This window comes from Hermetia illucens, chromosome 1 (genome assembly GCF_905115235.1).
Source record: "Hermetia illucens chromosome 1, iHerIll2.2.curated.20191125, whole genome shotgun sequence".
NCBI classification, from domain to species: Eukaryota; Metazoa; Arthropoda; class Insecta; order Diptera; family Stratiomyidae; genus Hermetia; species Hermetia illucens.
Window position 1 is genome coordinate 86,765,493 of NC_051849.1, and position 15,205 is coordinate 86,780,697.

At 37.3% G+C, this 15,205-nt stretch overlaps 1 protein-coding gene across 3 annotated transcripts in view; it reads right to left on the minus strand.

The window, feature by feature from the left end:
• Positions 1 to 12,877: 12,877 nt before the first annotated feature.
• The window catches only part of LOC119653533 (coronin-6), a 60,445-nt gene continuing 58,117 nt past the window's right edge, over positions 12,878 to 15,205 (minus strand). For 2 of the 3 annotated variants that reach the window (XM_038058221.1, XM_038058213.1), the window contains exons 6-7: positions 14,585 to 14,767; positions 12,878 to 14,295 (exon numbers count right to left, since the gene is read on the minus strand). In XM_038058221.1, coding sequence (XP_037914149.1) covers positions 14,062 to 14,295; positions 14,585 to 14,767 — 417 coding nt within the window. In that variant the 3' untranslated portion in view covers positions 12,878 to 14,061. The remainder of the gene's footprint in view (positions 14,296 to 14,584; positions 14,768 to 15,205) is intronic. The other variant, XM_038058229.1, reaches the window with a different exon arrangement.

The following is a 15,205-nucleotide window of genomic DNA, read 5'->3' on the forward strand; positions in this document are numbered from 1 at the left end:
ATGACATCTTCAGTGGTTTCCTCAGAGTATCGGTTTGTAATCTCCTTTTCATTAGTGGCTCTAACAATGAATACCCTACTTGAAATAGGAAATCTCTCCGTGTCATATTTGAATTCCACTTAACAAGAGTAAAAAGCACCTTGTCATTTACTTCGCCCTGGTCAAGCATTCGCCAAAAGAAACGCAGATTTATAGTCCAGTATTATTTGGGGTTTCACAGTCTCTTGATTTATAGTGTTATCAAAAGGCTGCGTTGAAAGAACTGAAACGATTTTACTCTCCCGAGGGGCAAAAGAAATCAATGTTTTATTTTCGTAGAATGCAAGCAAAGCCGACTTTTCCTTACGACTGACAGTTAGTTTTGCAGTCACTTCCCTTTTATTTTTCCTGAGAATAGTGAACTTGTGAACTTTCAACATTTCGTAAAACAATGGAATAGATGAAAACCAATTGTCATACGTCACATTTCGATGTGATTGGCCTTTATTTCGACGTCAATAATCTCTTTGTGGTACGTTTACTTGGTCCCAATCGACTTTAGTCTACGAACAATTGTCACATTTGTTCTATCGGTGTGACCCAATTTATTCGGGAACGGCTAGACCGATTATCACGAAAATTGGTGGGAGCGTGTGGTCTGCTGTTCCCTTTACATATAGCAATAGCATATGGCGTCATTTTGTGTTAAGTGTGAATGGAAGGTGCAAAATTTTTATTTATAGAATGTGGCCATGTAGGATATCAAATGAAAGGTGGAAATGTAGGGGAGTGAGGGCTCAAAATATGACCCCCAAACAGTGTAACAGGCCTCGTTCTCAAAACTTATCCAACCGAAAATTTGGAAAAAAATCACAGTCGTGTATCTAAACGAAATCTAGGCCCCAAAATACATCCTGTTCCGATATCTACACAAATAAACTTAATAATAGTATATTAGCATATTTTTGAAATTTAGGCGGAAACTCCCCTTAAGTTCATACTAGAACTACAAAAGTTTGCACTTGTAGAAGGGATAACATAAGGCATAATTTGGGTTTGAAGGAAATCGAACTGTTATTAACAAAGTTATAGAACGTGAAACTTTTATATTTTGTTTGAATTTCGTGCATTCTAAAACGTATATGACTTCATCATAACATATCAATTCGTCAATACAACGTGAATGAGAGGTTGCAGGGAAACATTTCGTTTTAATTTTTTAATCATTCATATATCAATATCAATTACTCCAGCCAAACATACATATGTATGTATTTATATGTATATATAAATGAAGCTTTGGGGTAGTGCCTATTTCAGAGAGCGTCGAATGGCATTATTCCTGCTCTAGTAATAGAGGGAATGGATGCCCTGGGTCCGTACATTCGGAATATACACCGCGCTTGCGTAGCACACGCTTATATTCCAACCAGCTGGCGTGATGTGAAGGTAATATTTATTCCCAAACCAAGCAAAACCACCTACACAGACGCAGAAAGCTTCCGACTGATCAGTCAACTTCCTTTCTACTAGAAGGACTAGAAAGACTAGTAGATCGGTTCATAAGGGATACATATATCCCTAAGTGGCTGCCCCATTGCAGGCAACAAGCCTACTAGAAAGGCAAATCCACGGAGACAGCACTCCATGAGCTAACGTTAAAAATTGGGAAGGCAATGCCCGTTTGCGGGCACAGTATGTGACCGCCTGAATGCAGCACTGCATGTATCCACAGTGCCTCCATAATGGACTCACGGTGAACGCTGTTCACTAGGAATGTCAGGTGGGACAACTACACGCAACTTACGTTAGCAGGGGCGGAAATTCAATTGGTAGAAACAGTCAAATATTTAGGAGAACATTTCGACTCCAAGTTAATGTGGAAGCACCATATCCAGGAACAATATCAGAAATCCTCCAGATTGCTCTGGTACTGTACAGCATTAAGCTACTGACACAGATTCAGAGGCTCGGTTGCTTAAGTATTACTGGATGAATGAATAGTGCGCTGACCGTGGCACTCGAAGCTATTCTAAATTTACCCCCAATCCATTTGGAGGTGAAAGGAAAAGCAGCTAACGACGCATATAGACTTGATACAATTGGCGCGTGGAAAGGCTGCAAATCATACGGTCATGCGTTCATCTAGAAATTTCTTGGCAAACATCAAGTGGCTCTGATCGTCAATCATATGGTTTCCAGATTCGTCTTCGAAAAGACACACTTCGTCATAAACACCAAAAGAGAAGAATGGCCGATAAATGGCTACGAATCTTTTGAGATTACAGACTTAATAATCTTCACCGACGGGTTAGCCATGGAAAACGAATCGGGTGCAGGGGTGTTTTCGGGAAATCCGATTATGGAGCTGGTTCGACCTCTCCGAAAAATGACGACCATATTTCAGGCGGAGATATATGCCATTTCATTGGCAGCAGAAGAATATCTGCGGCAATACTGGAGGGGTCACACCATTTAAATCTGTTTTAACAGTCGGGCAAGATTATCAGCCCTAAACAGTAACGATATATCGAGCCAGTTGGTGTGGAGTTGTCATCAGGTGCGGCTGAAATTTGACCGACTGAGCAAAACATTCTTGATGTGCGTGCCAGGGCACTCAAACATCGCTGGTAGTGAAGAAGCTGACAGACTGCCTCGCCAAGGTTCTGAATACACAATGATGGGGCTACAACCAGCTTTTGGCATCTGGCCATCTACTTTCAAGTCTACTCTGAAAGGAGAAATGGCAAGAATTCAAGCCGAATGGAGAAATTTGAACTTCTGCCGGCAGGCAGAAGTGGGACATGAAAATTCCAGTAGGGTTTTTAACGGGACACTGCCCCTTAAACTAAGACATGGAAAAACTCGGAGTGGTGGTCTCGGACATATGCTGCCAATGCGAGGAGGAGGAAGAGACGACCCTGCACTTCGTATGCAGTTGCCCGGGCTCCTAAGACGAAAATGCCTTGATAAAGTTTTCTTCAACGAGGGGTCTGCTTATTTTCAATCTCTGGAGAATGTTCTCAGATTCGCGAAAGCCTGCGCACGCCGTTGGCGATGAATAGGCGATCTCCAGAGGTAGTACAATGGGCCTAGCAAAGGTCTGGGTGGTTGGAGCTGCAGCTTCCCTCACTAAACTAGACTAATTAAGCCCAAAAAAATGAAGAAGGGAAACATAAGTAAACAATGTTTATTTACACTGAGCAGTTGCCAAAAGAAATGTTTCAACGAAAGAGTAAATTGAATTCCTGAAGAAGGTGGGATAATTTTTAGCCCAGTGTGTCATTCCAGGGTAAAAAAAAACATTTCGCAACTAATGAAAAACTCTCTGAATTAAGTAGGCCAAACAGCATTTAAATTTTTAAACTGTTTTTTTTTTTATTTTCTTTTTTCAGAAATGATCAACAAGATATATATTCAATAAATACAAAATAATGTAATTTTATATGATACTAAATAGTAGAATGTTGTAAATATTTGTATAGAATTTTACAACATATGTTTGATTCAGTTGATTTGTTTAATTTTTCTGAGTTGTTGCCTCGGTAAAATTTACACTTATTATGACCATAAATGCCAAGTTCATGCTTAGTAAATACTCGAAACATCTTTTTATTAATTACACGATGCAGTTTACACAATACTATAATAAATTTATGTCAATTTTCGTTACAAGCAAGATAGTTAGCTTTAAATTTTAGCTGAATTGTTCAGTATTAGAAAAGGGACCATTAAGTTACAACAAATATAAAAATATTTCATCAGTTCAGTTTATATTGGTACCCAGAAGTACACATTATTTGTTAAGTCAATGGGTGGTACATGTTGATTTGATTAATTAGTTATTATATATTTAGTATGGGACAATTTACAGGTAGAATTTATAAGGATGCCGATAATTACCCTTAACTCAAGTAGTAATTAAAATTCATGGTGGTACTTATGATAATATATTTAGAATTTATTGTCAACATTCTATAAGCGAATTAGCGATGCAGAATTGCAATTCGCAACGAAATCTGAAGTATATATATATAACAAAGAAAGCGAAACAATTATTGGCACTAAAAGGAAGGCACTTTGATCTTAAAATTTTCATAATAAGCTCTAAATATGCAGGGTATTAGCAGAATTTATTTTTTTTCTTTTCCTTGCGGATCATAAATATAGTCTCCATAAAGGTCCAGTACTTGTGGCATGAGTCTGTTTGCTCTATTGAGGTTTGCAGAGATCGTTTCTTCTCCTTTGTCTTGTCTTTTCTAGAATGTCTTACTTTGGATTCCACTTGTTGCATTTGAGACTTTTCCTTATAGTGTCGTTCTCCATAATATTCTAGTTCTACAAATTTAAAATTGTTATCTTCACCCAGCATACTCATTTTAACTAATTACACAGTTGGCTATTTCGGTTTGCGCACTATTAACGGCTTCAGTAACACTCTGCTAACAACTCTGATCTTGTAATCGATCTATGTATTTAGCGCTATTACATCATACAGCCGGGTATTGTAATTGGGAGGAACCAATTCGTTCTAGTAAATAGGATTGCTTTCTATTCACTCGACTGGCATGAATACTTGTATCGAGTACATTATTGGAATACAGAAAAACAACCTAAAGGCCAAGTACTCCGTGTTAGTATTCTCCTTCGGTGAATTGGTGTTCTGTAGTTCAGTAGATACACAACCATAAGAAACTTTGCTAATGGTTGATCACAATGTCCAAAACCAAACGGATCTTGTATCTCACGCTCTTGCATATTATTATCTATGACAGGGACAGAAGATAATCCATTTCATTTTGAATTGAAGACTTAATCCTGGTCATCCTTTTCATGTAAATACTACTATACCAAGCAGGCACTACCTTGCAGTACTCGTCCCAAGAAGACTATACACAGGAGATTCTTCTCCCGGCACATTGCCTGAATTTGTATGGTGGAAGAAAATCATATTCATATTTTGTAATTAATACGTGAATGTATTGGTGAATATACAATAAAACGCCGAACTTTTGGCAGGATCTCAGAAAATTTGCAGGCAGCAGGAAAAGTAGATTTTAAATCAGGGGCTTGTGGCGGGGTTATGGACAGGTAACCGTATACTATCTTTGACATTCATAGGGAACATCGGATATCGGAAAAACCGCTCAATCTTTTTGGTTTACAAATCCTACTTATCGCCTTCACCATCTTTCTCTGAAATTACGTCAGATTATTTGAAGAGCCCATGCAGTCTCTCGTTTTGAAACATCATGAAGATATAACCTGCAGTAGAATTATGGCAAAGACTGTGACCTAGAGCCCCTAATGTAAATGCCACTGTAAGCTCTACATATTCTCTGTTTTCTAGCCGAGCGTAATCTCTTATCTATTTTTTTCATATGCAGTTTATCATTTATCAATACGTAACTAATTAGTGCACTCAACTTTCATAGATTCAGAAGAAAACCTATTGCTTATAATTCTGCCATGGAAAAAAAATGAAAGTAAAGAAATAACATGGGGAGAGGTAAAAAAGAGGAGTTGACGAATAGAGAATCTTGAATCAAAGATATATTCGTGAAGTGAAAAGATTAATTGTATACTTATTCAAAAAATATGGAAGCAGGGAAAAATGTCTCAAAATTAGCTCAAAAATATTATTATGCTATATGAAAAGTCTTCAGATCCTGGATTGAAGCATGTGGTATACAGGATTTTATGCTTATTTTATGTAAAAGCTCTCAGTTTCCTGGTGTGCCATCTAGTCAGTTTGGACACCACACCCTTAATATTTTGGAGTGAATCAATTTTGGAGATGCGAAGATTCACCACAAATACTTTCCCAGTAATACTAAGATTTGCACATGAATGTTCAGTGTCGCTGCCTTCAAAGAAGAATTCCAAAAAGCATGATCTATTTTCTGCTCACGAATTGATGAAGCAGATAATGCGAGAGAGGAGACTTGCCTTGGTGCTTCTCAGCAACGCATCTGGGACTGCTGTCATCTAGGTTCCAGATGCTTTTGTTGTGCAGGAATAGCTTTAAGTCACACTGAAGGAGCCTATGCTTGCCTTTCGAGAGGGCTCGGCGTCATAGAGGACCAAATTCAAAACACGGAATAGAGAGTCCTAGCTAGAGGTGACTTTAGAAACAGTGCATTTGAATGGAGTTTGGCTCAACCAAACTCTTGGCAAAGGCGAGTCTTAGAAATAGGCGGGAGAATGAGATTTATTATCTTAAACATGCATAGCATTCCGGTGCCCTGTTATGTCCCCGAAATGATCTCTGCTATGGAGTAATTCTTGAAGGATGATTAGGTGAGTGGTTTTATGACTGGGTGGTTCATAATTGATGTGATTGGGAAGTAATCCAAACTGCCAGCCCAGCTGAGCCATACACGTCTATCTAAGCTTTGGAGCTAGCGGTGTCGGCGATAGCAGAAGTAATTCCGATCGGTCTGGACGCCGTGGAGACGAGATATATATGTTGGGAAAAGTGAGGAGGATAATAATAATAATAATAATCGTTGGCACAACAATCCATGTTGGATCAGGGCCTTAAAGTGTGTTAGAGCACTTCATTCAAGACCGTAACGGTACACTGGAGGCAATGTGGTCAGCATTGCGCTCGAGGAGGATAAGGAAATGAATTATCGAGGAGATGGCCTGCACTTCAGCGCATGGCAGCAATTCTGGGAAAATGAATCGAGGGGTAGATCGACTGCACAACTCGTCAGAAACACGCGATCGCCGTTTAGGTGAAAGTGCAGTGAGATTGCTTATTACTTACTTGTTTTAAAAATTTGTTTACAACTTGAAGAATATATTTTTAATGTTCTAAGCTCAATAGAAAATCTTTAGAAAGTCAGTGAAGTGATGAACATCGGAAATACCAAAAGCGGTTAAGCAAGTGCGCTCTTTACGGTCTACGCACTTTAATTTCTTGCCCAGATAAGTTTCGTACTTTTTAGTAGAAGGATGCAGTCATAATGAACATTTCCTTCGAAGTATAAGACTTGCTTTATGGTCCTGGCATCACAAATTAAACTTGGGAAACAATAAATTGCTCTGAGTGAAATTATGCGGTGTTTCCAACGATTAATTATCTGAAATAATGAAAACTTGTTGTTTCTTTTTCGTTGGTGTGAATATTTATTCTTGCAAATACCGATACTTCGGGAACCACTTGTTCCCTTCATCAGTGCTAACAAGTTTGCTCAAACTTTGCAAACAACAAGTTTTTATTATTTCAAATAAATTGCTTTTAACTCTACCTTAAAAGATTTTCTAGAAGACAGTAAAAGATTTTACAATGAAAAGGTGGTTCTTGAAAGTTATAGAGAGAAGAGAAAAAAGTGGTTGAGAAACGTATTCCAGAGTCAGCAAAGTCTGAAAAATGATTTAAAGTAATCGGGCGCTTCGAAACGGCGTTCAAGAGCAATTAACTGCAACGCAATTGCATCGAATTGCTAGTATCTGTCTTAATTAATCAACGAAAGTTGCTATAGGTGGACCAAGTACGAAAATCATGTAATGTGGCCATTGGAAAGCATATTTTTTTGTCAGTATTCTATCAATTTCGTGTCCGGAAAGCTTAGTGGTTAGAGCACAAGGCTGTCGTACGGAAGGTCGCGGTTCAAATCTCGCTGGTGGCAGTGGGATTTGTATCTTCATTTGACGTCGGATGCCAGTCGACTTAGCTGTGAATGAGTACCTGACTCAATTAGGATAATAACCTCGGGCGAGCGCAATGCTGACCACATTGCCTCCTACAGTGTACTGTAGTGTACCGTTACTGTCTTGAATGAAGTGCTCTAACACACTTCAAGGCCCTGATCTAATATGGATTGTTGCGCCAGCGATTATTATTATTGTTATTCTATCAATTTCAGGAACAACAAACTATATCGAAAAATTCGATATAGATTTGAAATCTCATTTGGTAATTATACCCATTATCAAAACAGAAATTTAAAATTAATCAATTTGAACATCTTAAAAAAAAATAGTATAAGCTTCATATAAAAATTCAGGGAAACTAGTTTCCTGCTGAAAACTCCAAAACCTTCTTCTGCACACAACCACAAGAACAATTAAATCCGAAGCGCAAAACCCTGAAAATGATAGATGTTCTATTCTGCAGCAATACATATGCTGTTCTCCAACAAAGGGAAAGCGAAGAGCATGACATTGAGTTGCTGTTGTTTGTGTATCTAATCAATGCAAAAGCTACGGAAGCTAATGGAAGACGCAAATCTGAAATCGTTTAATCACTTTGTTATCAAACGCCACCTACTACTAATTATTTTAAATGAAATGACATCAAAAAACGGATTCTTTGATATGGTCGCCAACCGGCAAAGGAGCCAGGAACGATGCCGAAAAAGGAAAAATGTTCGATGAATATACTCAAAAACTTTGTAAATCATATAACAGAGAAATAAAAAGAAGAAAGAAATGGAGCCTTTTAGAGGTAGATAAAAATCAGTGCAGAAAATGGGGCAAGATGGTATCATAAGGAGGGAGATAAGGGGATGGCGATTCTGTTTCGGACCCGGAGTTTTTTCGAGGGCCGATATAGACAGTTCAACGAGACTTATAAAATATCACTGGCAGTGGCAGTGATCTGCCGAGAATTGAGCGATTTAAATACCTCGGGTCAACGTTATCAGCCAATGGAGAACTGCGTTATGAAATTGCTTCACGCATTAACGCAAGTTAGATGAAGTGGCGCTCCAGAACTGGTGTTCTTTGTGATCGACGTATCAACGAACGTCTCAAATCGAAAATTTACCGCAATGTTGTCCGTCCTGTCGCTCTCTATAGTTCTGAGTGTTGGCCAACTATAAAAGACTATGAACGGCGTCTTGCGGTAATGGAAACGAAGATGTTACGTTCCACTAGTGGCGTGACACGTTTTGATCACATCCCAAATGAGGATATCGGCGATCGTTATGGGGTTGGACCAATCGTGGAAAAGTTGCGAGAGAAGCGTCTTCGATGGTATGGTCACGCAATTCGTGCTAACGAGAATTCACTTGCCAAGATTGGTCTAAGCATCGAAGTCGATGGTAAACGGCAGGCCTAAACAAAGGTGGGTGGATACACTGGATGGGGATGTAAAAGCCTCGAGATTGCACCCAGATAGGGATTCGATAGAGCCAAATGGCGAAACCGATCACGACAAGCTTGTGAACGGGACAAAGGGAAGAAAAAGAAAGATTATTTTGATAATATAAAAGGCCTATATTCAGGTAGACCCGGATTTCCTCCCTACGGACCTGCGAAAGTATGCAAAACGCATTGACTGGTTCTTTCGATGCGGAACATGTCAGGGGAAAGATACATTGTAAAGAAGTCCAAGACAACGTTATATTCATGGTGCGCGAAGGAAAGAAGGGATTACATGATTGCCACATTGCTTCAAGAATCAAACACCCAGGACGGAAATGGATGTTAATTTAATCTAAAAAATAAAGTCAATTTAACCTCCACCATTGACGGATTGCCTCGGATGGAAGTGAAGTCTATAGGATCCTTTGAAATAATGCATAGATTGATCGAATGATGGAGCAGTAACATGAGTGTCCAGCGGCCGTGGTTGAAATTGTCGGGGGCAGCTTTGTGTTAGATATGATAGGCTGAGATATAGGTAGAGCTGACACGAACCCACAAATCTTGCTTGGGGAAAGTTCGAAGACATGCTTGGACAGACTGGTCTCCATCGCCCAGCAAAACTTCGAAGAAGCGCGGAATTTCTAGTGCAGCATTTATGATGGACCTATACAGTATATTATTATCATCGATATCTCGTAGAGCTCTGTTAATGTGGCCACAATTGTGGTAAATAATGCAATGATCGCCTTAAATTTCTACAAGATAACGTTAAAAAAGGCATTAGCTATAATTACAAAACACCTTGAGAATATCAGGTTGTTCAAGTTCTCATAGGAAGATAAGCTCGTGGAGTAAACTACGAAAATAATACTCATTACCACAAAACGCTGTAAGGGAAAATAAATTTTCTTAGCATTGTGAATTGAATTACATCGTCCACATTTAAGCCGGCCGATATGTGGGAATCATAGGCGCAATGTTGAATTTTAAACAAATCTATACTCGAAAAAATCAAAAATGACTGACGGTTTCGTCCAGGGTAGAGGCAACTCATCAGACGCTGCCTCACCTCTGCCCTGGGAGCAGCGTGACCGAAAGTGCCAACAGGTGGAAAGACGCTCCCTTTTATCATCGCAAAAACACGACAAGGCTGCGAGTTATATTGGACTTAAAACGCCAGTCGTTGTAGTCTAAGCTAGACTAAGGCTAAAGCTAAGTTGTTGTTTAGGATCTGCGGGATCCTAAGTCCCCATCCACATGATGGTGGACCGGGCTAAATGAGGAGCAACTTACTCCCACGTTTTTTAGTCCATGGATCCCTAGTTTGGAGCGTAGCACCCCAAGCATTAAAAATTGAAAAAATGGACGAAACCGTCAGTCATTTTTGATTTTTTCAATTTTTAATGCTTGGGGTGCTACGCTCCAAACTAGGGATCCATGGACTAAAAAACATGGGAGTAAGTTGCTCCTCATTTAGTCCGGTCCACCATCATGTGGATGGGGACTTAGGATCCCGCAGATCCTAAACAACAACCTAAATCTATACTCGTTGCAAAATATTCAGCCACAATATGGTACAAACGAGAATGATGCTAAACACAGGTGTATAATATATTGTACTTGTAGGTTGCTCAGACTTTTGGAGAGTGGGGGAAGAAGAAAAGATTTTCACTCCCTAGCCCGGCTTTCCGCTCTACGGCCCTTGGCAAATGATAAAATAACTTTCAAATATGGCTATGAAATACTTCACTATTAAACGTGATTTTCAAATCTAGATACTAGTTATATGCTAATATACCCCTATAATAATTTCAAGAAGATTACATTTTACAGACCAATTGCCTTATTATATATTTTATCTAAGCTTTTGGAAAAAAAATTGTTTACACAAACTGAAAGCCATCAACGATCACCGTATTCCTAAAAACATGGTTCTTTCGAGCAGTTATACAGGTTTGTTGCTGCAATAAGAAAATCCTTTGAAGCCAAAATATATTGTTCCCCTATTGATCTCCGCTTTTGCAGATGATACTGCTATTCTTAAGCACGCACAAATATAATCCCCCAAACTACCTCCAAAGAACTACAAGAACATTTTCAGAAGTTTCACATCTGGATGAAAAAAATGAGAATTATAGTCAACGAGACTGAATATGAGCGTCTTGGCTTTACCGTTAATAAATAATGGAACAACTTGCTTCTAGGTACACATTTTTATAGGCAATGCATTTAAAAAAAAAAACATTTCTAGTCGAAACTCGCTGAGGGGTAGGAAAATACTTTTAACTTTATCTTTAACATAAAGTTATGATGCGATTCCAAAAACAATCGGGCCATATGGCAATCATTCTTGCAGTACAAGTAAAAATATTGAGAATAATCAAACTTGTCAGCTACAAGTATTGTGCCAAAAACTCCCACGGCTTCCCTTGATGCCCTGGGAACCTCACACACCGGCCACTACCAACAGCGCTCCTTTATAATTTAAGTAGTTAGGTTTGTTCGAGCCTAAATGCTTGGCATTTAGTGCTAGTATTAGGTAAAATGTAGCCTCTATCGCGATTGTGACAACTCAAAAAAAAAATCAAACTGGAATAAAAAAAACTATTTGATTTAGGAAGCACGTTGGCGAAAAGTAGTTTGACATCCCGAAAATGACCAGATTGGAAAAGAAATACTTGCCAATACACTGAAATATCAAAAACAAATTAAACGAGTTGGGAAACCGGAAGCTTCAGGTATAAAAGGTTTTGTGTTTTCCTATGTGACGAACTTTGAGTGTGCCAGTTGCATTTGTCTAATAATTTAAATTTAAATTGCATACCATTTTTCAGCCATTACCATTTGTACTGCAAAGTATTCTATCGATTACAGTTAACGGCATACACTTCATTCTATGAGTTCAACATTATTATCAAATGTGAAGAATTTCACCTAAAACATAAACAAACAAGGGCTCACTTAATAGAGTCAAAGGCCTGGGAGAAAAGACTTCGTCATATATGGGATTTTAATATTCCACTCGAACGTCAATTATTCTCGTTGTTATGACGTCGGCATCTTGTTTGCATCGCTTGAGATGCAGTAAATATGCGCGAAATTGATAATTTTGAACGGCTTTGACACTAATAGGCAGACTCTCACGAAACTGCAGTATTGTGCGATACTGTCTTCCTTGCTGCTGTAAACCTAGAACGAGCTTAAGAGGTTTTTTCGGCCAATTTTAAAAAGTTGGTAATATACTATTATTAAGTTTATTTGAGCAGATATAGGAATGGGACATATTTTGAGGCCTAAATTTCATATCAACTTATGGCCCTGCATTTTTTCAGATTTTTTGGTTGGGTAGTTTCCGAAAATGAGTGCCGCTTCACTTTAAGTGTGCATGGATTTATTCCATTTCACAATTTACATCAGAACTAAAATCTGCTTATGAAAGTATTGGTAGAGACCTTTCATTTGATACCCCACACAGGTACATTACGTGAAAAAAATTACATGTATAGGGAGCCCTCCTTTAAACTCCACCTAAATATGCCACTCACTGTATGCATATGTATTCATAGTTCTCATATGTTTATGAAATTTCGTTTCAATCGTTGTAGCCGTTTTAGACAAAGATGCATGTGACAGACAGACAGACAGTGAATCGATTTCGATTAGGTTTCTGAGAAAACCGAGGGGCACACATTGAGACAATATTGTAATGAAAAGAAAATTGATTCTACGTTGCGATCCATATGAAAATCATTGTATTCTAATAACAGGATAATAGGAAATAACTAAAATAAAAAAAATATAAAATAAGAAAAAGAATTTTATTATGACAGCGCAAACAAAAAAGGATGATTTTAGCTAAAATCGAAAAAAAATTATCATTCTGTTCTTCTCATGCGTAAAATATTATATACATCACACAATTTTGTCTAATAATTTCCTCGTTATAATTTTACATATTATAAAATACGATGTAGGAAGTAATTTAAAATAGTCGTTATCAAAAATAACAAAAAGGCAACTGCATGAATTGTTAACATTCTGTTACAAGTGTTCGTTTAACGAAACACATTATTCTCGTGATGTATTCCTTTAAACATTCAATGATTACACTAAGGTATAAGGCAAATTAAATTAATTTCTATTTTTTGGACTTTTCTTTTTTAAACCTTAACAACTTTCAGTAAATATAGGATAAGGTTAAATTTAATTAACTATATTCATTATAACATTAAGAACAGTCCAGAGTGGTGACTGAAGTGGTTCATATCCGTTATTACAAATATTTACAAACGTAACTATCCATGTTGAATGAAACACACTGCATGTGCGATGGAAAATATAATTTTGTTTCAGTTATAAAATGTATTTACTTAAAGATTCTTCTCGAAATGTAGCCGTTGCAGGCCTAAGGTTGCAATCACATTGTCCTCTTGAATGAGGTAAGTTATTGCAGTTGAAATGAGTTTGAATAAAATGTGATTTATTGATTAAACAGTTTAATTTTTCCAGAACTTTTCCACTTTTTATCTTACAAATATACATACAAATGAGGCTGACATTTTTGTACCCTAAAGGAACATTCTGCGTTAACTAGTATAAAACATTTGCTTGATAACAATGACAGTGTAATTAATTACAAGCAATCAATTGAAATAAATATTAAAAACTTCTCATAAGCGACAGATTTTATTCGGTTTCTTCAACGAAACGTAGAAACCGATAAAAAACTTATTCAGTACAGTTTTATTAAAGCACTAAATGCATATACCAATTCGTTGTACCACCCTGTAAAAATTAGTTTAAATATCGGGCCTTGATTTTAGTTTAGTTTATATTCATTTTGCTTTATAGTTTTCACTTCTCCACTTTGTTTTGCATCTTTTAATATAAATACTTACAATTAAAACAATTTTAAAAAATTAAAAAATTATATAAATTGTTTTTATATAATGTATAGTAATTTGAAAACAAAATATTATTTTTTTACACTTCGTCCGGTGCCAGATTCGTATGTCCGCCAGTAGAATTCTCTGATTCCTTATCTTTACTTGTCGTTGAGTGGCTTTGAGCTGAATTCCCGCTAGCTGAACCTGCAGCCATGTCGATTTCGTCATCGTTTTTGGCAATTGCTTCTAAGGCACGAATACGATTTTCATGTTTCACAATAATCGCCTTCAGTTTACGAATTTCATCCGTAATATCTTTAAGATCCTTTTCCTGTATGTTTGTACAAGATTTTAAGAACATGGAATTAATGTGATGAAATTATGAGATGAATATCTTAAGACAATACCTACTTTTGCTTGAACTCATTGAATTGAAATTTATTTATTACTTTTTTGTTATGTTTATGAGAATTAAATATTATCTTTTGGAAGTAATACTTTGATATGGACAATATATCTATTATTTACCAAAGAGTAAATTGACTTTTGTTGCATAACACTAAAGCCTCAATAATAATATTTTACATAGTCTTAATCGAAAAAGCAATTTTAGAACTTACACTTATTCCTCCTCCGCCTCCGCTGCTGCTTGAGACATTGTTAGCGTTTATACTTAGAGCACTGCTAGCTCCTTTGGGCCCCTTAGGCGGTATCTTATCGAGGATATTCGACTTCTTCGCAACTGATAATGACTTGTTTCCAGATTGTGAGACATATCCTCCCTGCACAAGTAAAACACGATCCTACTTTCAGACTTTTTAGTATCCTGTTCACTAACACTAAACTTAACTACTAATAACGTGCTATTATTTACAAAACGCACACACATCTCGATGGGACAAGTTGGGTTTTAATACGTTGTAGTGTAGTTTTTGGAAATGTCAATTGGATGACTATTACTCAAGTGTACAAATGAGGTAAGAAATGACGTTTTGAACTTGGGTGGGTCATGATGGAAATGCTCTCGTGGTTTTTTAATTAACAGGAATTAATAAGTTCTGGATATGAAAGGTTTTGATTGGTGGTCCAAAAAACTAGTAAAGAAAAAATTCATGTGAAGTAAGCTCCTACTATGAATGACGTTGGCTAGCCTAAAGCTGTTAGTCATTAGAATTTTATAAATTGTGAAAATCTGATAATCACATTTCTTGTGCAGATGCTGCTTAAAATCAGAACGTACA